The 24,124-nt window shown below is 37.3% G+C and overlaps 3 protein-coding genes across 6 annotated transcripts in view; all 3 read right to left on the minus strand.

Moving 5' to 3' along the window:
* Positions 1–1,026: 1,026 nt before the first annotated feature.
* Positions 1,027–5,223, minus strand: LOC148847650 (oil body-associated protein 1B-like). Its single transcript, XM_088949753.1, has 3 exons — positions 4,647–5,223; positions 4,141–4,544; positions 1,027–1,499 (listed from the first exon to the last, which is right to left on the minus strand). The coding sequence occupies exons 1-3, from the start codon at positions 4,766–4,768 to the stop codon at positions 1,321–1,323; spliced, it is 705 nt and encodes a 234-aa protein (XP_088805879.1). The 5' UTR covers positions 4,769–5,223; the 3' UTR covers positions 1,027–1,320.
* Positions 5,224–9,898: 4,675 nt separating this feature from the next.
* Positions 9,899–12,189, minus strand: LOC148847651 (glycosyltransferase BC10-like). The gene is made up of 2 exons (XM_088952106.1): positions 10,818–12,189; positions 9,899–10,328 (listed from the first exon to the last, which is right to left on the minus strand). Exon 1 carries the CDS (start codon positions 11,925–11,927, stop codon positions 10,830–10,832), a length of 1,098 nt encoding a protein of 365 aa, XP_088808232.1. The 5' UTR covers positions 11,928–12,189; the 3' UTR covers positions 9,899–10,328; positions 10,818–10,829.
* Positions 12,190–13,756: 1,567 nt separating this feature from the next.
* Positions 13,757–24,124, minus strand: part of LOC148847652 (protein IQ-DOMAIN 5-like) — a 31,587-nt gene continuing 21,219 nt past the window's right edge. For all 4 annotated transcript variants that reach the window (XM_088951977.1, XM_088951978.1, XM_088951979.1 and 1 more), the window contains exons 6-7: positions 15,118–15,601; positions 13,757–14,296 (exon numbers count right to left, since the gene is read on the minus strand). In XM_088951977.1, coding sequence (XP_088808103.1) covers positions 14,145–14,296; positions 15,118–15,601 — 636 coding nt within the window. In that variant the 3' untranslated portion in view covers positions 13,757–14,144. The remainder of the gene's footprint in view (positions 14,297–15,117; positions 15,602–24,124) is intronic.

Raw genomic sequence — 24,124 nt, forward strand, 5'->3', positions numbered from 1 at the left:
AAGAAAATTTAAATACATTATTACTATCATTTTCATCATCTAGAATTACCACGTACAAAGCATGTGTGCACTTATTAATATTGACAAATATACAAATCGGTTCTTCTATTATTTCTTGGTTTGATCCACCGTGGTTTGTCATTTTGAATTGTTCTCTTAGGCCTTCATTTTGTCTCATTTTCTATTATAAGCAGAATAGCCATATGCCCTGATTTCCTTTCTCCCATTATAACACATCTCCCCTGCAGCATGGATTTTCATATGAAACAAGGATTCTAAAACCCGAGCATGGATTTTCACATGAAATAAGAAGGACAGAGAACCATTCTGAAGACCAGTTTCCAAGTCTAATTTGAATGGATGGCTGACAAAAAAAAAAAACAGCCAAAAACCATTGTCTGAATAAAGAATTCAATGGTTCGATTGCCTAGGTCAACAAGCCGCCGACTAAATCAATGGTTTTTGGTCAAAAACAATTTTAAGGTGAAACGAATCCAGTTGCCTAAACAGTTCCCAAGTTTTTTGGTCTAACCATCCGGTCCAATCGGTTTTGAAAAACCATGATATGAAAGATAGCTTTTATGTGGCATTTTTTATACTTAAAACACATTACCAAACAGGCCCTAAGTTTTCTTAAATTCTATATTTTAATGATGATTTATTAAACATCTTTTATTAAATTTTGTTAAATAAAATTTTTCTCAACGAGACTTGTGTAGTGCTTAAAATTAGGGGTGCCTAAAATTAGAAATGCCAATGGACCGGTTTTGGATTGGAGCACTTAGCATTTGTTATTCTAAAGACTTGTCTCCTTTTTTTAGATAAAAACTCAATGTTCATAAATGCATTTTAACATAAATTCCAAATACAGCCTTAATGGTCCAAAATAACTAATATCCATGGAAGATATATAAGAGCACAACTATCAATGAACAAGATTTCGATTGAAACCAAACCAATTATAACAGATTAAATGGTCCAAAAATTAAATTAAACTGGTCCAAATAGTATAAAGTTTTCATCCGATTGAATTAGACCTGATCCATTGTAATGAATTCATATTAAACCAAATCAGATTAGACAAAATCCGGCCCAATTGACACCTCTACCTAAAATCAATATTCAATTAAGCTAAGAACCAAGATATAGCGCTTCATAATAATAATATAAAAAAAAAACTAAGAAATTAAAGCAATATCCTATCCATGAGCTACATGATATTTATATATTTATACGTGGAAAAAAAAAAGTTAAAAAACTATGACTTTATTCCATTTATTGTCCAGTCAAGCCTAATTAGGAATGGGTGCTTAGGTTTCCTCAAACAACCCCAGAAGCAGCAGCAGTATCCACTGGCTTGCAATCCGTCTCCCTCAGCTTTGTCATTAGCCCTTTGCCTGCACCATTGGCCAATGGATGAATCCCTTGCTTAGGTCCTGCCATGTAAGCTCTGTTCTCGCTCTCTGTTTTGAAACATATCCCGAAACGCTTCTCTATGTCTGCACCATATACCAAGTATGTGTGATATAGCTTCTGTTTATTAGAAAAATGTTTATATTTAATTTGTTCTTAAATTCGAGAAAAATACTTGATAAACCATTTATTAATAACTAAGTACCATTAAATGTCATTAGACGCTACATCAACAAAATAGTAAATAAAGGCTCAACCATTGAGACCATAGTTTTCAAAACCAGACCATAGTTTTCAAAATAGTAAATAAAGGCTCAACCATTCAGATCAGAAAAACCAGGAACCAGTCAAGTGATCGGTTTCAATTTTCCCCCAAACCAGATTTTCTTCAAAAATCGTTTATTTTGTTCAGCAAGCCACTGACCTGGGCAGTTAACCATTCGAACTGCTCAAACGATTTTAACCATTTTTTTATTTTTTACTTTTATTTTTTATTTGAATGGACTGACCATTCAGTTCAAATGGTCAGACCTTTCGACCCAGTAACTGAACCCCTGACCAGTTTAGTCTCTGAATCAGTTTTAAAAACCATGGTTGAGACGATTGATGTACACCTAAATCAAGACCAACTTTTATAAATATCTATAGATACATATAGACAAGATGATATAAATACCGATTTAACAATAAGATAACCATTATCAAATAAACGAAAACCATACAAAACACCACCCAAATCAACACATATAAAAAATTCAGGTCGTTATCAAATTTTTTTATTTGTTTTTAAAAGATCCACAAATTCAGGTCGTTATCAACACATATAAAGCAATCACTTACGCATCCAATGCATAAAATTGAATCATAAATTTACTATCATCATTGTCTAACACTAATTCAATTTTAGATTTTTATCTTTCCTTTCACATGTGCATTAACATGTGGGCTTAAATTAATATATATTTATATTATATTCATATATTTATATAATATTTGGCCAGACTTCAACCTTTAACCCAATCCAAAGTTAAGTTAGATTAATACTTTTCAATCTTAACATAATGCAACCCAATTCAGCTTTCTGGTTTTGGGTTAACCCAATCCAAAGTTAAGTTAGATTAATACTTTTCAATCCTAACATAATCCAAAGTTTAATCTGATGCAACCCAATCCAGCTTTCTGGTTTTGGGTTAATCCAATCCAAAGTTAAGTTAGATTAATACTTTTCAATCTGATGCAACCCAATTGAGTTAACTGGCACAATTGCAAAGGTGATCATTTTCAACCGGCCCAAACCCAAAAACTTAAGGCCCATACTGCAATATATTATTTATATATTAAATATACTAAATATTAAGTTTCAAAATTGTATATAAATATCATAAAATTGCACATATAATGTATAATATTTGATATTATGCCAAGCACCGCTGGGGTCCTTCCGTCCAGTTCGTCCGAGGCAAGCCAAGACTATATAAAAAGGGACTATAGTTGATAGGAACGTATTGAGTGTTTCAATACCTTTTTTTTTTTTTTTTTTTTTTTTTTCAAAACTAGTTCAAGTCGGTTAAGACTCCTCTATACCCTGAACCGGTCAGATCTCGATACATTCATTGTAAGAACATATCGGCTAATACAGGCCAATACGTAACAATACTTTGAACCTTACTTCCTCCTCCAAACCACATACGCCGTAGCCCCACAAACCTCAATGACTACCATTTATGAACCGCCACATACGCCATAACCCCACAAACCTCCTCCAAACCACATACGCCATAGCCCCATAAACCTCAATGACTACCATTTACGAACCGCCACCGCCTTCCCACCTCCGACAATACCAATTTGTTGGTATGACTCTATTACACTAATCTTGGGGCTGGGGCTGGGGCTGGGACTGGGCTGGAAAGTGAAGAATCAGTTCTGGAGGAAATATAGTTCTAAAAGACTCTACATAATGAAGAAGATTGCGAGGTTGGGTCGATCTAGAAATCTTCAACTTCTTGGTTTGAAGCGGACGGAGGTGGGCAGCGTTGGCGTTAGTGGGCAAGGCGGAGGTGGGCGGCAATAGGTGATAGTGGTAATTGAAGTTCGCAAGTTAAGGCAAATGTGGTTTAGAAGAGGAACAAACTTTGGAAATTATGTTAAAAAAATTATTTTTATTGATAGTAGGGCTTGACTTTATCAATTATAAGCTCTTAAGCCTAATCACCCCAATCCCAAGTTCTCTCCACCAAGAGATCAGACCAGTGGCCTGGTCAGATCAGGTCGAAATCAGCCCTAACCCAACCACAAAACCAAATTGAACCCTATCCTAACCCTAAACATAGGGTTGGATTAGGCTTGGAGTCAGGGTCATATTTTTCCACCCTGACTAACGGTTAACCCTAATCCCTTCTTAAAACTAACCAACCAACCTAACTTTTTCAGTTGGTTACATAGCCGATTCATTATCAAAAACACAAATCGGACTTTTAACTGGGTTGGAATCGGGTCGGGTCAATTTTTCAAATCATTTTACTAAAACGTTCTTATGTCTAAGATTAAGATATATTTTTAACATGATTGGTAAAGGCCCCAACACTATAAGATCATGTTCATATTTTAGCCTGGCCCGGATTTCAACCTGACCCGATCCAAAAATTTTCCGGGTTGTATTCGGGCAAATTGTTGAGGCCAAGACTATATAGACTATATAGACTAATAATGGGGTGACGTAGGTACCTTGGGCAAGGCTATCGTAGAGCTGGCCATCTCTGGTTAGAGACATCATCAGCTGGGGCAAACCCAGAGGAAGCTCGTCGCCCTTGTCCACCTGCCAAAAGTGGAAGGTCTTACCGTAGGTGCCGGTCACCGTTTCAAGCGCCTTTCTCTGCACCGGACCAGGAACGCCGGGGAAGAACAGCACCCCACTTTTTACCTCGTACTCATGCGAGTGCCACAGCGGCTTCTCCTCGTCCGGCAGCGCCAGGAACAAGTTTTCCGATATCATGTATTCGACGCCGATGAGTCGGCCTTCTGCGTCGGGCTTGTCATAGATGAGGCACTGCCGCATCTCCTCGTTCTGGTGAGAACAGAAGTGGTGGGATTCCACCTGACGAGTCATGTCGTACGCATAGAAATGAAACCTGCGAATTAATTAAACAGGCCAATTAACCACTAGAATCATCAGAACCAAAAGAAGGAAGCAAGGAAAAGAATTAATACAGGAAGATAGAAGTGAGACTTACGCGCATTGATGTTCGTGGATTTTGTTGATGGGTGCAAAGGATTGGATGGCGCCGGTGGCTGTCTCCAGCAAGGCCGTTCCGGTTTGAGTTGGTTCGCCGGGGACGTTCGGTCGAGTCGTCATTATTAATGTTGTCTCTTTAATTCTTCTTTACAGAGTGTTGTTACACTGAACTTCTCCTGCTGCTTCAGTTCTGTCCTTCCTTTAATAGCCAAAAGTGGTTCTCCATGCACTGTCACAACTGGCGCTGCTTGTCTCTGTGACTGTAACGTGGCTAGACACGTTACTGCATCTCGATCACTTTCTCATCCATGAATAGAACGAGAATTGTCTGGTTTTTTACTATATATATGATGCAGAGGATTGAGGTGAAAAAGTGAAAACTATCTTGACCTGGAATATCCATCATCTCTGAGCCAGGTAGATAATATGGACCCACTTGATTTCATTATTGACCGGACTCTGGACTTCTATCAAACACGTATACCATACGCTAATCTTCCAGTTTCCTTCTGTAAGTAGCTAGTCGTTTATCGCGGGCATATATTGCAATGGCTCAATCACTATTATTTTCTTCCTATTTTTTGTTATCTAGCACCATGTACTATTTTTTTTTTTTCTTTCTTTGGGTCACTTTAATTATTCTAACGCATGACTATTATACTATGATCTTCTGCATCATGTTGAAACAAAATACTCATGTCCTAACCTATCATCCATATATACTTGCATGTTTATTTCATTGTATTATTACAAAATTGTTTGTAGCTTTTTGCCCGTGATTAGCATAGGCCCCTCCCATAAAATATTGCCTAACATCTTTATCTTTCCACATACATATGAACGTTTTCAATGACCTAAATAATATCATCTCCTAAAATTTCTCGTAAACTATCTCCTTCATTATTTTTCACTTTCTCTTAAATTATCTCTAATTCGTATTTATCCTTTTTCTCACTTTTTATCCATATCTATCTAAAGAAATTTTGAATTAAAAAATTTTAAAATTATTTAAATATCCTAAAAATTATACAATAACTTTAAAATATTTATTAAAAATATAAAAAATAATTATAATTGATTTAATAATATTCATTTTATTAACAATTTTATATTTTTATAAAATACATCACGAAATTATATACTAACAATAATATAAATTAGGGTTTTTCAGATTATTCAATTTAAATGTTATTCAAATAATACAAATTTAACAGTAAAAAATAAAATATTATTTAAATATTTCAAAAACGAAATATCTTAAATAACAAAATATTACAAATAGCTAAATGATCATATAACAAATATTTAATATTATGCAATAACTTCATTAGAAATAAAATTCAAATAACAAAAAATTTTAAATATTTTGTGTTATTAAATATTCAAATAACTAAATATTTTAAATAACAAAATATAACATAACTAGATTTTAAACAGTTAAAATAATGAACTTATGTAATAAATTAAAAAATTTTCTTAAAACTGGAAAAATAATTGTAACATAATATTCAAATTAATAATAATTTAATATTTTACAAAATTAATAACAAAATCATGTAATAATAGTATAAATTATAATTTTATGGATTATTAAATTCAATAAATAATTGATATTTTCAAATTTAATTAATGAAATTATTTAAATAACTAAATAATATTGTAAATAACTAATTTCACTTATATTAATTAACAATTTTAGAAAATAACTTTCAAAATAAAATATTATTTATTAATAATAATTTTAAAATCATGATCTATATTTATTATATATTAATATATACTGAATTTAATATTTATTGTATTTTAATCAATTATTTATTGATTTTGTGATAAATATATTTTCAATTATTATGTATAAATCTATTCTTGTTTTTTATTTAACATAAACTTTTCAATAATTATTTGAGGTTAAACTACTATTGTTTAACTTTTGAAGTTTAATTTATTGTAGTTATTGTATTTTTATTATAATTTATTGATTAATATTTTTTAGAGATTAAACTATTATTTTATATTATACTATTTATTGACTATTTTAATATATTTTTAGCATTTATTGTATTTTAATTATCAATATATTTTTAATAATTATGTATTTTGAAAATAAATTTTTAATAATTATTGGAGATCAAACTATTATTATTTATTAGAGATGTATTAAACTATTAATTTAGATGGAATTAAGAGTGTTAATGGATTGTGTTTTTTTTTTTTTTGTTGTTGTAGGTTGTTTGGCCAACCAAATCAACCTGGCCAGGTTGGGGGGTTGGTCATCCGAAGCTAACTAACCATTAGTGAAAACTAGACAATTTGGATTATATCAATTTGGGTCATTTTTTTGGTTTGATTGGTTGGTTCAAAAGATTTAAACTTAAAAATTAAATTTTAATTTTAAAAATTATAATAGTATTATTAAAAAACAAAATAAAAAAATAAATTTATGATATAAAATATTTTACAAAGAAATATGAGAATTTTTTCACTTTTGTATTAAAAATATAATATATGGCTAGGTCGTTTGATTTTGTTCGATTTACAAATGGCTAAAGCAAAACTGATCCAACCTGGTCAAGTTGGGAAATTATTGAACCAAAGTTGACTGAAAATACTAAAAAACCGACCAACTCGGTTCAAGTTAGTCAGGTTAGTCGATTTCATCAATTTGATGAACAACCCTAGATGAAATTAATTATTATTATTTTTGTATTGTAAAAAAATGATTAAAAATAGTATATAAAATATAAGGGAAAATCTATGATGTGGGAAAGATATGGTACCTAAAGAGTTTTCATCAATCAAAATCCACCCATGAATTTTGATAAATAACACCTAATTGGCTACCACATTTATGATACTAGTTGATTGGTAAAAAAAATTTCAGATATTATATATTTCATATATCGTAGTTGAACCCAAAATATAAATAAGAATTAATTATTTAAAAAATAAAAGTATAAAACAATTATATACTCTTATGTGTTTTTATTGTTTAGCCTTCACTTAATAAATCTCGTGATGTAGATTTTAATTGCACTAGTGTAAATGCAAGGGACTGCAAATGGGCTGAGCGGATTGATGTGTGTCAATAGCATTTTGGAATGCATTGAAACTACTGGTTTCTCTCTTTTAATTAATGAAAATAAGGTATGTAAGATAAGGCTATCTAGACTGTCTTTGTCAAGAAAACCCGCTATCCCCTTATCTATTTATCATGCACTATTAGAAAGATAATTTGTTCTTCTTAAATCCAAAGAACTGGAAATAACGATTTTGAAGAAAGGAATCAAGGTGAATCATTTACGATTTGTTGATAATTTTATGATTTTCACTAACACCACTTTGACAGTAAGAGAGAGAGAGAGAGAGAGAGAGAGAGAGAGAGAGAGAGCATTAGGATGTCATGTTAGAAAGTAAATTTCTAAAAAGCAGCTTCTTTGATAATATTCATAGAATACACAAAAAACCAATTAGCCCATTGCATTGTTCATGCAATGGGTAGTTCATGGACATGGAGGTGTCATAAATCGAGCACATATATCCTAAATTTTAAACATAAACCCTAAACTTATAAACCCAAACCCTAAATCCAAAAACCTAATCCCTGAACCCCTAAATCGTTAAATCTTTAAGCCCTAACCTCAAACACTTAATTTCAAGTGAAAAAATGCATTTGGCACAAGTACCCCAACCAGGTAAGAGAATAATTCCTCTAGTAGGTTGTTGAGTTTGTTGTGGGTCTCACGTAAGCCTTAGAATCCATTTAGGGGAAGTTATTGTATGTGGTGTCGTGGGGTTAGTGTGGAGTAAGTCTATTTTAGTCCAAGACTCCAAGTATCTAAAGTTATATTGTATAAAGTAGGCAACAGTCATATTGCATAAAATCCATGTTTAAAACCAACTCAAAAATGACACCATTTGGCTTGGTTGGTTGAATTACTTACCCACTACCATGATAAAAAATGGTGTCATTTTGAGTTGATTTTAAAACATGAATTTTATATTGCTAAAAGTATTGGATAAAAGATCTAATTGACATAATTTATTTGAAGCAAAAAAAAAAAAAAAGATAAAACTTATTAATGAGAAAAGTTAGTTTAAATATAGGATTTAATGTGAGAGAATGGGAATTAGTACCTTACATATAAGACTTAATGAGAAGTGGTTCAAATTACATATTTTGCCCTCACAATTAGATAGGAAATTAAATAATTTGAAAATGATATTTTAGTTAAGAACAGGATTCAATGAAAGATGATGGGAGTTAATACCTTAAATACAGAACTTAATGAGAGGAAATTAAATAATTTGAAAAGTAGTAATTCAAAAATAAAAGTATTTTAGTCAAACAAAAGCTTCACTCTCATTCATACCTTTAATAGTAGCATTAATAAGGTACTTATATACTAATTAAAATAAAAAAAAATTAATTTGTGAAAATACCCAATTGTGGGGGCATTCTAAAACCCTACCGTTGCATTTGGTTGCAGTGCAAATTTCATTAAAACCAATGTAAATGTATAAGTGCAAATAGGCTGAATAAATTCTAAATTACTTTTGTCTTGGATTTCACTTTGCCATATTTGTTTGTCCAAGAAAAAAAAACAAGAAATACAACAGCGTAGTTCCACCTTTTATGAAAGTGAATGAAATGAGGTAGGACGCTAAGAAGCAAGATAATGCAATTTCCACTTATACAAGAGAATCGAGGTAGGAGGAAGTTGGTGCAAATTTTGCATCAGTATTTAAGATGCAAATTTTACACTGCCAGCAAGGCAGCAAGTACAAGTGGGACAAAAAGTGCAAAGTTTGTAATTGTGTAGGAGAGCAAATCATGGTTACAAACAAACTCGGCCCAGCCATTGTGGTTGTGGGTTCAAATGCCATTGAAAACCAAAATTGAAATGATTACACTACAATAATAGCTAGGTACCAAACAATCCAAACACCCCATTAATATAAGGGGTCCAGCCATGGCTCTTTTGGACCCAACCACTGAAGACTGCATCATCTTTCTCATCATCAACCCATTAAAATAATTACCAATCCGGCCCATCAAATAAAGAAAGCCCTCCAGCCCAGTTATACCCACCACCACCAGTGTGGAATTGTAGATCTATGAATCAAATTAGATCCAGAGAAACCCTAAAAAAGATATCAGTGCACGTATTAATTATATATTCCATGGTCAAAACAGGAATTAAGGGAAACAAGACTCATGACATGTGAAACGGAGATCCAAACAGACCTTCATTTTCCCATCGGCGATGATACGTTTTCCTTTCTTTATGTCTACATAGCGCCATTATAAGAAACAAAAAGAAAAACAAAAAAGAAAAAAGAAAATTGAGGGGAGCTAAAGCCAAACGAGAGCAGGAAGAAGGGAAGAAAAGGCAGTGGGGCCTCCTTGGCTCCTTAGTGCTTCTCTCTTTTCCGCTCTGGGCACCATCCACCGTTGATTTAGCATTTTTCATCAGGTATATACGGTCGATGATTCTTCATCGACGACCCACGCTACTCGTATTTACAAACATCACACAAAAACAAAAAGCAAAAACAAAAAGACCAACTCTTTTTTGCTTCTTTTTTAAGTTTGAAGTTGGGCTCTTCTCTGGGCTTGGGCCTTTCACCTTTTTTCATGCCTCTTCCACCACCGTACGTTTATTCCCTTCACTCATTCTACCTGCAAAAGAAAATCAAACTCGGACGAGTCAGATCGCTACTCAGATTGTACGCAGCACAAATGCTCAGACTATGCGTCATGAGATTACGAATCTACGATCACATCACAACAGGCAAAAGGGAAGAAGTGCATTGCCCAGTTGAGAACGATTCCAGTCGAACAACCGACTCGTTATCGTTAAGACCACCGACAAAACGAGTTTACCGACTCGTTATCTGGCTTACCATTTTGACAGGCAAAGCAAAGTTTCGAATCCGGATTTCAGGGAAACAGCCAGCAAATGGGGATTACTCAAATTGACTCGGAAATACCCGAATCGTCGATAACAATGAATACATTTTTTATAGTTACCTATGACAGGGGCCGACTCGCCCTGCTTCCGAGTCAAATCGGTTTCATCATGAACCCAACCAGATAGTCGAAGAGCAAAATGGAGCAAGAAAAATGGCCACAATAGAGAAAAAGGGTGAGTGTGTATGTGTTAATTACCTGGGGCTTGCGTTAGTCCCGGAAAATGACGGTGTCGGCGATTTCCAACAATGGATTCAGACAGTCCGGCGAGAACTTCCGAGCAAACAAATAGGAATAAGTCGAATTGGAAACACGGAGCTTATAAATTAGCTCAGGCGATATTTCGGCTGGCCGATACGTATGTGGGTGCCCGCCGGTACTTCCAGTCCAGTTCACTCTTGTGAGCGTGAAGTGGCTGCAACCCTTTGGATCCGCCATTGAAAGCAGAGTTGGGAAGTAATGTTCCTCCGGGTAACACGACTCGGTCTTCAGACACGGAAGTCTGAACTTCCTCCACAGCTTCCGATCCCTGATCACCAACAAGGCGTGCCGCCTCGTAAGCACAAAGAACTGAGACCCAACTCGGAATTGCTCAAAGGGTACCTCTGGCATCATCACGTCTCTCCCTCTCGCCGTGTATCTCTCCCATAGACCGGGCTCTTTCGATAGTATTTCGATGAAGCTTGGATACCTCGGTTGATCGTACCGAGTCGAGGAGGTGTCCGAATCGGCGGAGGATGACTCGACGGGAGCGGAAGCAAAGAGGGAGTGGTAGACGAAGCGGAAGGAGTGAAGTGGGATGCAGTGCTGAGACACCAAAGCGAAGAAGGAATTGGCGGGATCGTCGAGCAGAGCGGTGGCGAGGAGACGACGGGCAGCAGAGATTAGAGTGGGGGAGGCGCGCTGGGTCTTCTTCCCAGCGATGAATCGGCCTTCGAAAACTCCGCCGGGAGGATTCAATTTGATAGATGGGTCGGCGTGGATGTAGATGTTGAAGAGATTGTGGTTGCCATTGAAGAACTTCTCCCAGAGAGGAGCGAAGAAGAGGTCGGAGTTGGTGAGGAACAAGAAGGCGATCTTGGGCGGAGGATTGGTGGTGCCCAGATGAGAAAAAGTGAACGCGGAGGAAGAGGAAGAATGTGAGGCGGAGTCGGCGAGAGAAGCTCGGCGGAAGAGCGCAAGGTCGTCGAGTTCGTCAGGGAGAGAGATCGGGAGGTGCCGGGGAGGGAGGATTCGAGGGGCGAGAAGGAACAGCAGAGGTAGGGAGAGTAAGAGAGCAAATGATAGAACAAATGGGGATGAAAACATGGTCAGATAGAAATCTGAGAGAGGAACTGAATGAACAGAGACAAATGGGGATCTCTTTTACAGGGTTTCTCAGAACGACATTAGAAAGAAATGGAGGGATTGGGGTTTGCAGTTTGCTTGCTTTTTCCCCTTCTCGTTTTTGTTATTTTCCTCGGTTTCTGAACCAAGGGAGATCAAGGGTTTTTGTAGAAATGAAAAAATAAATAAAGATAAGACATGTACATAAAAAAAAGGAAATAAAATAAATAGCCGATATCAAAATAGGGAGAGAAAGAGAGAGATTAGACCTTAGGGTTGATGAGAGCACAAGGAAATAGAATAAGGGTTTGTTTGTTTGTTTGTTCTTTCCCCATTTTTTTCAATTTAATTTAATTGGGTTTCTTCTTTTGCTTTGTTGTATTAATTTGGAGGGGCATTGAGAAGAAGTGATAGAAAAGCAAACAGGGTGGGGTGTGTTGGGTGTTTAGTAGCTCTGTTTTGGAATTAAAAAAAGGGACGGAGTGATGGAGGAGGAGAGAGAATGAAAGGAGAGGTAACTTGGTAACTTGGTAAGCGACAAGAGGAGGTGTTGACGGCGTGAGTGACGGCAACTAGAGAGTTGGATCAAATTGTCAAGATGAGCTGATAAGTAACAAACATTCAAACACCCCAACTAACGCCGTTAACCCTAAACAGGAATGTTTGTTACTTATCAGCTCATCTTGACACTCACGGCGTTAGTTGGAGACATTATCCTTTTGTTTTGTTTGTATGCAGAGAGAGAGAGAGAGAGGGGGGTTCAAGTAAATGGAATAAGTTCACTGCACTTTAGAGCAAAAATATCACTAGGATCCCTAGCCTATTCTCCTAGGATTCTCTGCTTTTCCCACAAAGTGCACTGTGCGTATTTTAGCACAAAAAATAATCACTAGTCGTTTTACATACAAGCAATGTTAGGGGACGCTTTAACAAAGCGCCTGGTGTGTATCACAAATTCACAAACACAGACAGAGAGCCCATTTGTCTTCCATCAGATAAGAGTTGAGCAAAAGTGGGTGAGATACACCACCCACCAAGGCACCAATCCACCAGCATCCGGCCAGGTGCCCAGTAGCATCAGCTCTGCCTCTTTTATTTACTTCTTTTCTGGGTTAATAAATTTTCAGAAATGCTCCGCCGAATCTGACTATGACCCTTGTTTTGTCCACACTCTGATTAGTGTAGTGTAGATACACAAATATGCTTTCTAGCTAGTGGACAATACAAATTTGCTCCTTGGATTTGTTGTGGGATTTGCAGCGAAAGACCCACGCAGCTACGGTTTATTCTTTCAGAAGCTCGGTTCAACTGGGTGTCATGCCAATGCAAGGTACGTCCAGAAGAGAATCTCAGTGAGTCCAGAGCTTATATATCATGAATTCATGATCAAAGGGGGAAAAACTCATTGTCAAGCAGGTGCTTTGGGCCTTTGGCATTGACCTACATGGTTGAACGCTTGAAACCTTAGGATGATCAACCGATAACTTGCCACGTTTCGCTTGCTCAAAGTAGCATGACACGCCATTGAATGGGCCCCAAAAAGAGAGTCGCAAGTATTCTGAGAAATGCATTCACTGGTAGATCCTGATCCTCTGGGCATGACACGTGGCAAGTAAATGGCCCTAAACACTGTGGAGGTCAGGTTCACGTTCTTGTGATAAGATATATAGTTGGTTGAAAATCCAACAGCCATTGATTGATAATGTAACAACTTAAATGCTACTTAATCTTAAACAACCAATAGATCAAATCCACATGAATATCAAGGGTCCATATATGCAGAAGCAAGTGTACACCTAAATCAACGGAAATTACTGAGACAAGTAGGGTTTGGATGGTATTAGATGAGGCATGTGAGGTCAACACTTTTAACTGACACTCATCAATACATGATAAAGGTTCTGAAACTGGGCAATAAACAGATAAATGCTACATCAATACATCTTTTTCAGTTAAAAATAATAATTACAGTAGATGAATCCAACTCCCCCTATATTATTGTGGATTGAATGAAAAACAAACCTGTCTCCTCAACACTGCTGCTACAGTGATATCACCTCACCAAGTATAAGAAATGAAACACTATGGCACCTCGCAGCTAGAAGAACCCCCATTATATATACACAAACCAAGACAAAAACAGTTGATCCTCCTGTTGGTACCTTGATTTTTTGAATATAACACCTTCGAAGTGAGTATTCAAATCTGCAATTCAACTCCCTGCGGAGCAGCACTTGTGGGGCTTGAGTTATGCCTTCCCTTAACCCTTGATTCCTTGATGGTATTTTGTGACACAGGTGTCCTGCTCAGGGCAGATCTACTTGGACGTCTGGCTGTTTCTGGTCCAAGACCTGTTAGTGGTGCCACCAAATCAAGTAAACAAACAATAAAAAAGAAAAAAAGGGAATCATGATTCTGATTTAATCATAAGTCTGCAACATTTAAATAACTGCAATCATCTGCATAGATGAGTGCGGGTTGTTGTAATTCAAACCAAGGCTTCACAAACAAATGTGAACTCAAAAAGGGTTTCTTCCATCGGGGGACAGAAAAATACCAATCAAGTTGACCACTCAGCTAATCACAGTATTAGAAATCAGAAATTTTCTAGAACTTTTAATTCGTTCTGTACCTTTTAGACAGTAGTCGATCAAGACTACAATCAGTCTTGAATTCGAAAGCAAAAATAAAGATTTCAGAAGAAAAGAAGAGAGGGAGAAAGGAAGAAGCACACAATGGGTTTTTAGAAGAGAGAGAGAGGGTCAATCATAATGATCTGCCGATCCACTCTTAATATTTATATATGTTGACTAATTGTAAAAGGGCTGAATTGCCCTTATTGCTTACATGGCAAATAAACTAATAAAAAAGCTGAAATAGCAAGCTGTAACAACAAACTGAAATAACTACCAACTAACACTGACACAACTAACAAAAAACATATGCTATGCTGCCGTACAAACACAGTGGGGACCACAGCAGTGGAGTCCACATCAGTGTTCTCTACATAGACCAGTTGAGCCATATAGGACCAATTTGGAGGTGAAAAGCCAAAGGCTAGATTCCCCATGGCCACTATTACTGCAGTCTAACTTCAATGAAGTTGTTTATACATGGAAGAATAAAGGACAAGGCACCCACAGAACAGATCATCCAGGTATAGAAGACTTACCACTGGATGGCAGGGACAAACGCTTCTTGGCCTGAGCATCTTGCTGTGTGGGCCTTTCCTTAGGATTGCTGTATGACCGTGGCCCAACCCCAGAAGGTTGTGAACTGGCTTCTTCAATTGGCTCCTCCTGAGGCGGCTTAGGCTTCGGCTTTACTGACAGCATGTTGGATGTTGCTAGCAGACTAGTAGACTTGCTTGAAGATCCACTACCATCTGAGTGCGATGTAACTGTTTTCTGAATGTTTGATTGTAGGCTTGATGTGGTAAGTTTCTTCCCAGCAGATCTAAATTGGGTTTTGGTGGCATTCTTTCCATCTACTGATCCATTCTCATGGATGATCACTCCATCTCGGACATTAATGTCAAGGAATCGGTTCTCCCATGGTCGGACTGCCATCCATCTCTCCAACCAATTCCAACTCCAGTTGCTTTTATCAGGTTCAAACCCTGCAGGGGCTGAGTGTTGCCTGGATCCTGCCTGCCACTGCAGAATGGGAGACATATCGACATCAGTGACAACCACAAAAAACAGCAGGATGAGATGCAAGGGCAAAGAATAGTAATCCAGATATTGAAAAATGGATGATCTTTATCATTTAGCTGAAAATCCACCTAATCCGAAAACCAAATTCTTTCAATATAATATAAAATGTAGTGGTAAGATAAGATGGATGATGGAGAACCACGATATCTGGAAAAGCACACAATGATTGAGGGAAAAGAAAAGGCCTTTGAGAAATCAAGTAAATTACCAGACAAATAGTAGACAAGGACCAAGTCAGTGCTTTTTTCTGGCAAATAGTTGCTGTGCACGTAGAAGATGCTAGTTAGGATCTAACAATGGCTTGGAGAGCTTAAACCCATCTCCATATTCTTTTTACTCAAAAGGAATGGTGACAGTTTACTAGTAAGTAGTGTCCTATCCTTTATAGTTACCAATAAATACCCATGCTGATCCATCAATACAAATAGCAAGGGATATTGCCCCCCCCCCCCCGGAGGTGAGAAGATCACATTGGTCTATAGGTTATTCAAGTGCTGATGACTAAAGGGAATTAGACAGTTAAATCAGCAACTGAAGCTATGTCTTGAAAAGTCAAATGGCATAAGCTGGATTGTTCGAGCCTGGGTTCCATGACATTCAATTTAAATGTTGAAATGTCCCTTCCCTGAGATCACTTGATAAGAAGCGAAGTATATTCTGCAAAGAGGACACAGCAGAAGACATCATATCTCCTTTAAATGGCACATGAATAAAGTTCAGTTAATTTCTCATAGCTTATATTATTAAGAATGGTGAGTAATCCTCAACGCCCCAAAGTGATTGTAGGCCCCCTGTTGAGTGATCCCATGTTATCTCCCTCTTTTTTCCCCTTCCATATTATATCTAATTCTGCAAGCAGCCATTGCAGACATCAACAGAGCAAAAATTCTTCATTAAAGGAGTTCATTCAACTTCTCTAAATGATTTAAACTGATCCATGTACATTGTTTCTTTAGTTTATATCAAAATCCAAATTTTCCCCATTTTAGTCTGATTGCTCTTATATTGAAGGTTTAAAATGTCAGAGTTGATGGAAATGTCAGTCATCCTAACATAAGAAACATGCCAGAAATGTTGTATGAATATACTGTTAAAATTATAAATATGGTGGAAACATTTTGGAATGGAATGTGGAAATATACAATGACACTTTATGAAATGATAAAAGAGCCTTAGGTCATACACAGAGAAGACCAATCTACAGCACCAGTAAGATGAAATGATCAGTTTCAAGTTGAGGGGACTAGAAGAGCTAGGAGCGGACTAAAAAGGACAGGGATTGAAGTAGTAAGAAATCACTTAGGGGCTCATGAATATGTTGATTTTCTATATTCTAACATGAAATTTATATTTTTCTTATGAAAATTATGGATAATTATTAAAGAAATAAGGTTGCCAGTTGCCATGGAACCCAAGGAACTACCCTAGGACTTATAACTTTTACTTAAAAAATCCATTGCCTAAGCGACGCCTAGGTAACAAGGTGCCCCTTGTCACCTAGCCCCACCTTCACGCCTTTGAAAACTATGCCATGATCGTACCTTATAACACCCCCACCCCACTGGCACCTGGGTTCCCACAGGAGGTTAGCAGCTAACCTTAGGAGTGTTACCAGCTAATAGGTTGATATTAAGAATCTGAATTACCAATTTTTCCAGCATATTACACTCCTTGGGCATCAACTGCCACATGATTTCTTGCAGCCACTGAATGATCTTATATATAATAGACTGAGCAGGTTTTCTTTTAAAATGTTTAGCTTAAAATTAAAGTTTGCATTTTTTAATTAATACCGTTTTTAATATTTTCTTGATTTTTTTTTTATTTTTTTACATTTTTTGCCTTCCTTGAATTTTTAAAAATGTTGCACCTTACTTCATAAAGGCACAGCATCACCTTGCACTTTGGGCACAAAATGCCCCTTGCCCTTTTTTCCGCCTTGTGATTTTATAATACCATCTCATGTACTCCACCATTTAAGTAGTTTTCACTAGGGAATATGTTGATTCCAGTAATATTTCATGTCAGCACCCATGGAAACAGAAATATTCAGCATTTTAAACCATGCTTCTTAGTTTGTACTATGTTCTTTGACATTTCCTACAATATATTAGCCAAACACTTCTGGAATTTAAATGCTGGCACAACCAGTGCTTTCAGCCCATTGTTGACCCAGGTGAGTGGACCACTAAACCAATTAAAAATCCTGGTTCAGGTTAACCTCTAACCTTTAACCAATCAAAAGCACAACCAGTGCTTTCAGCCCATTTGGGGAAATATTATGATGCTTTATTCTGATCGGTGTAGGGGATTCCACTTGAGCAGAGTTGAAGGCTGTTCTGGTATGGTTGAGGAAGGCTAAAGCCATGAGGTTCAGAGTTCAGAAATCTAATATATGGCAGAAGAGAGGTTCATGGTGGCAGGTCGCTGGAGAAGGGCACTGAAGGTGGAAGCAAAAGAGTTTTTGTTCAAAGAATGGAGATCTAGAATGTTGGGTTTGAAGATTAGGAAGCTAAGAAGGCTACTGTGATATTGGAAGGTGTTGGAGTGATCAAATGGTTCAAGGACTTTGTACTTGGAGCAAGTCTCAAAGGGAAGCAAAAAAACTGGACACTGAAGAAGGAAAGAGGTATGTCTTAGAATGCAAAAGGAATATTAAAGGATCGTATGTAGTTTTGCTGGAATATTTTATAAAGGGTAAGAAGCAGCTTGTTTGCTTCCCTGAAGGAAGACAGGGCCATGGTTGGAGGAAAGTTACTGGAATGCTTATTGAGTTCTTGCAATGCCTGACAAATGCACAAGCAGAGGTCCCAATAGAGATGAAAGAGATTGAAGAAAACAGTAGTAAAACTAAAGATCTAGGACAAGAGATAGTTGTTATGGTGAAGACTAATGGGCACTGTAAGATGGCTGGTTTCTCAAGGAGGGAAGAATGGGAGAGTAAGCTCCAAGCTAAAAACCAAGTCAGTGACTGGAGGAGAGTTGCAGACTTGGTGATACGAAGATTGAAATTGATAGGTACTTTTGTTGTAACCCCTTTTGATAGCTGTAAGACATTGCTGGATTTGGTTGAAGATAGATTAGACCTTTCTGCAACTACCATTCAATCAGCATTCAATCAGATCTTGGAATATTCACAATTTTCAGAGGGTGTCCTCTGTCCAACTCTAAAGAGTTTTCTGTTGTAGATGATGTGCTTGTACGTATTTTGGGTTTGCTTTTCCACCCATGGAGGCAAGAAGAGGCTGAATCCAAGCCCAGTTGTGTGGAGGGCATCTCACTGGTGCTCTTTCTGGTGGATCTCCTCTTGGCTGCTATATTATTAAGTGGAGTAAGGCCAGAAGATCTGCCAAGAAAAATAGACTTAAGAGTGGAGGATTGCTTATACTCGACATAGCTGGCTTCCTCCATAGAAGCAGGCTTGTGGAAGGAGGATGAAAGGGTGGAAGAAGAAGCATTGCATGGCTCAAGGGGATTGGAGATTTCAAATGGGAATGGAAGTTTCACCAAAAAGGGTAAACAGGAACTGAAGGGGCTGGAAGGTTTGATGCAGATGGAAGATCAAAAGAGTGGTGAACAAGGCAACAGGTTGGTGTGTAGCAGGTCTTATCGCAGGTGGTCAAAGGTGGCAACTATTTGGTTCAAAAGTTATCAAAAGAAGGAAAGATGGTAGGTCTGAACCAACCTGAACCAAGAAAAGGAGGGAACTGAACCATCATTATTTGGGTCTGGGTGTGACAAATTAAGTGGTCACGTGCTGGACATTTCTGGTCACAATGGGAAGCTGAGTTTAGCAAGGCCCACAAGTAGTAATAGACCAAGGCAAACTGGTGTAGGGGTTTCTACTAGGGACCATTTTGGTAGAATTAAGGAACAGAAATTGAATTTAATATCTCAAATTAAGGATTTGGATGAGAAGAAAGCCCAAAGGATTATGAATGAACATGATAGGGAGATGAGAAGACAATTAAAAAAGGATTTGAAGATTGACTTACTTAGAGAGGAGATTTGTTGGAGACATAAGTCAAAACACCAATGGATTAAGGAAGGTCATGGAAACACTAGATTTTTCCATGATCTAGCAAGTGGAAGAATGCGGAAAAATTTTGTGGCCAAGTTATAGGTAGAAGGGGAGGTCATTACAAATCAGGATGAAATAGACAGAACCTCTGTAGCTCACTTCAAATCGTTTTATAGATGGCCTCTGAATGAAATATTGCCTATGGAAGGGTTGGATTGGCCAAGTTTGGGGGAGGAGAAAGTGAGGTTGTGAGAAGCATGGCAGAATCCCTAGGTTGAGAGAAAGGTGATTGGCCCATGAAATACTTAGGCCTACTGCTAGGAGATAATCCTAGATTAGTTAGTTTTTGGTCCCCAGTGGTGAAAAGGGTTGAGAAGAGATTGTCTGGGTGGAAGAGGAATTATATCTCGATCCAGGGGGAGAGGTTAACCCTTATTAAGTCTACCCTAGCAAATCTTCCAGTGTACATGTCAATGTTTAGGATGCCACAGAAGATAGTGAGGAAAATTGAAATCATGAGAGATTTTCTTTGGGAGCCAGGGGAAAAAAAAAAGGATCACTTGGTTAAATGGGAAAAGGTGATGAAATTGAAAATAGGAGGGTTAGGAATTGGTAATGTTAAGTTGATGAATCAGGCTTTACTCAGCAAATGGTTATGGAGATTTCCCATTGAAAATGAGAAGCTATGGCACAAAGCTGTGGTGAATATTCATGGCATATCAAGCGATGGATGGGATGCTGGATGTCTTCGTAAAGCAACCTTGGCTGCCCCTTGGAAGGCCATCCATGACTTTTTTCCTACATTCCTACATCATATCAAGTACGATTTGGCCTCTAGTCAGAAAATCAGGTTTTGGGAGGATGTGTGGATTGGGGATACCCCTCTGGATGACAGCCTTCTCCTTTTGATCTTTCCAAGTTTAAGGGTAGGCCTATTTCTCATTTCATAAACCAGCATCACCTCTCTTCAGGTCTAAACTGGAATTTTGGCTTCATAAGGTACCTTAGAGAATCTGAACTTCCTATGGTGACTGAACTTTTGAGCTTGTTGAATTCATTTTCTTTTGAATGAAGGTAGCTCAAATTCTAGAGTTTGAAGTCCCAACTATGATGGGTTGTTTTCTTGTAACTTGTAAGTCCTTACATTCCTTGGTTGCCACCTCTACTTCCCCTTCTTTCCCAGTCAAAGAAATTTGGTACTCTCCCATTCCCCCTAAAATCAGTGCTTTCTGTTGGGAAGTGTTTCATGGTTGCATTAATACCTTTGATCTTCTTCAAAGAAAAAGAACAAATTGGTGTTTGTCCCCCAACTGGTGTGTTCCTTGTAAGTTGAATGGTAAAACTGCCTTTCATCCTTTAATATCATGTCCTTTTGTTAGCTTTCTTTGGAATGGTTTACTTCTCTCTTTGGATGCAAATGGTCTTCTCCTAATAGACTAGATGGTTTGTTTAGCAGAAAAGGAAAGAAGCAAGGGAATCGTGCTTCCTTGGTTAAAACAATAACTTGGAGAGCAGCACATTGGGCAAAAAGTTTGAAGTTGCTTTCAGATTTCAAGATCGAAAACTTCTTCAGAGCTTGGTTGTTGTATCCTCAACTACAAGACAAAAATCTGTTGAGATTTGAGCTCCCCCAATAAATGGTTGGAAGAAACTGAACTTTGATGGGAGCTGTTTGGGTAATCCGGGCCCCTCAAGTATATGGGGGTGATTAGGGATGAAGTGGGGAATATAATGGCTTTATACTCCGGCCCTGTGGGTTGTGGAGTATGGTGATGTGGCAAGATCAGATTTTTTGGCTGCAAATTATGGGGTGGAGAAGGCAAAAGAACTGGGTATTAGTAGGCTGATTATTGAGGGAGACTCATGTAGAGAACACTGATGTGGGCCCCACAACTACGGTCCCACTGTGTTCGTAGGGTAGAAGATGTTCTAGTCTGCCTAGGGTTAGCTATTGATCATTTGGTTGTTTCAGTTGTTATTTATTTCAGCCTTATTTTTTGCTCTATTTGTTATGTAAAGACTAAGGGCAGATCTGTCCTTTCCATGTAATGAGCATAACCTATAAATATTAATTAAAGTGGCGGCGGCAGAACATTAAGCTTCTGCTCCTCCTTTCAACCCTTGTGTTCTATTGCTTCTCCTTCCTCTTCCTCTTCTTTCCTCTTACCTTTCTTCTTATCTTCGATCCTGAAATCCATTAGGGTTCAAGACTGATAACAGTCCTGAACTTCTACTACTCGAAAACTGTGGTTAATTGGCTACTCAAGGGGGAGGGGTGGCATGGCATTTGAGGAATGATTTCAGAAGAGTCAAATGGTTGTCATAGGACATGTCAGTCCGAGTGAGATGGGTGAGGAGAACTGTCAATAGCTTGGCAGATAGTTTAGCCAAGCAAGGAGTTCAGAGAACTAATATGTTTTGGGCTCGTTTGTAAGATTGATTTGGTACAGCTTCTCCTACTTTCTTCTAATTAATGAAATCTTTTTTTTGTGTTGTTGATCAAGAAAAAAAGTGAGGTGGTTAGAAAGAAGTTTTGAAGAAGTTGAAATAAAAAAGGTGGCATTTCTAATGGATAGATCTAAAGCACCTGGCCCAAATGAATTTACAATGGCGTTTTACTAGGATTGTTGGGAAGTGCTGAAGTATGATTTGTTTGAGGTTTTCAAGGAATTTGCAGACAACCACATAGTGAGCAAGGGTGTAAACACCACTTTCTTGGCCTTAGTCCCTAGGAAACCAGATGCTAGTCACCCGAAGGATTCTAGACCAATTAGCTTGGTGAAAAGCATCTACAAAATCCAAGGTAAGGTTTTGTTGTTGAGGCTTAAAGAAGTTATCCCCTCCTTAGTCAGCCAAGCCCAAGTGGCCTTTCAAGGAAGACAAATAATTGACCAAATTTTGACCGTCAATGAAAGTGTGGAAGATTTGCGGAGATCTGATAGAAAAGGCTTTGTGTGTAAGTTGGATATTTAAAAGGCTTATGGCATGGTGGACTGGTAATGCATTTTTTAAGTCTTAAGAAACTATGGCTTTGGAGAAAGATGGTGTAATTGGATCTTAGGATGTTTTAGTTCCTGTCACTATTCAATTTCGGTGAACAAAGTGGTGAAGAACTTCTTCTCAACTGGAAGGGGTATCAAGCAGGGGGACCCTCTCTCACCTTTTCTTTTCACCTTAGTTGCTGATGTGCTTAGTCAATTAATCTCTAAGGCTGATAGAGAAGGTGTAGTTAGAGTTGCATAGTAAGGGTCAATTTGGATTGAAGAGAAGTGGAGGCTATTGTAAAATGATTAGAGTATTCTATCTCTACATGGCCTTTGACCTATTTGGGGCTTCATCCTGGAGCAAATCCTCGGGAGAGTTGGTTTTGGTGCCCAGTTGTAGAGAAATTTAAGAAGAGATTGGCTTCATGGAAAAAGAACTACATTTCTTTGTGGGTGTGGGGGTGGGGGGTAGAATCACCTTAGTAAGATCTACACTTGCGAACCTACCAACATACTATCTCTTTGTCTTTAGGATCCCAACTTGGGAAGCTAAGAAGTTGGAAAAATTAATGAGAGGCCTTTGGGGACTAGGGGAAAGTAGGAAAGATCATTTAATTAAGCGGGAGGTGGTGTGTAGGAGTAAAGAGGAAGGGGTCTTGGGCTTAAAAAACTTAATTCAAAAAAATACAGCCCTACTGGGTAAGTGGCTATGGAGGTGGCCTCTAAAGAGAGAGATTGTGGTATGAGGTGATCAGAAGCATTCATGGATGCTCAGAGAATGGATGGGATGTTGTCGTATCAAAGAGGGCAACTTTGGCAACCCCTTGGAAGGCAATGCACAATATTCTTCCTCAGTTACCCCCTTGTCGCCTAGCCTCGCCTTGGCGTCACCTAGGCAATGGATTTTTTTTTATGTATAAAACATAGATCCTAGGGTAATACCCTTAGTAACATAACCATATTTCCTTAATAATTATTCATAAGTTTCATCAGAAAAGTATAGAGTTCATGTTGAAGCATAGAAAAGCAACATATTCATGAGAAGAAAAAGAAGAACAAAAAAATATATATGAAAAAATATAGGAGTTAAACCCTTAAATTTTATATAGGAAAACAAGAAAAGAAAAAAGTAGTAGTAGTAGTAGTAGTAGCAGTAGTAGTAGTAATAGAAGAAGAAGAAGAAGAAGAAAATATGTTGATTAAACAAAATTTTAAGTTCTTCCTTATTGGTTCAGGTTTTGAAGTCTTTGAGGGTTCAATACAGCATTTAGCAGTGTTTGTGTTGAATAAACCATAACAAATAAGAAAATAATAAAAAGAAAGTAGTATATAAACACACAAAATGAATATTTTAGTTTAATAATGTCTATTTTATAATTATAATGTTAAAAAATAAAGAATAAACAAGTATTTTATAATAGAAATTACAAAACTGCTTGGTGATTAGGCAAGGTGAGC

Source organism: Nelumbo lutea, chromosome 6, assembly GCF_056320005.1.
Source record: "Nelumbo lutea isolate HS-2025 chromosome 6, American lotus-T2T, whole genome shotgun sequence".
In the NCBI taxonomy this organism is placed as follows: Eukaryota; Viridiplantae; Streptophyta; class Magnoliopsida; order Proteales; family Nelumbonaceae; genus Nelumbo; species Nelumbo lutea.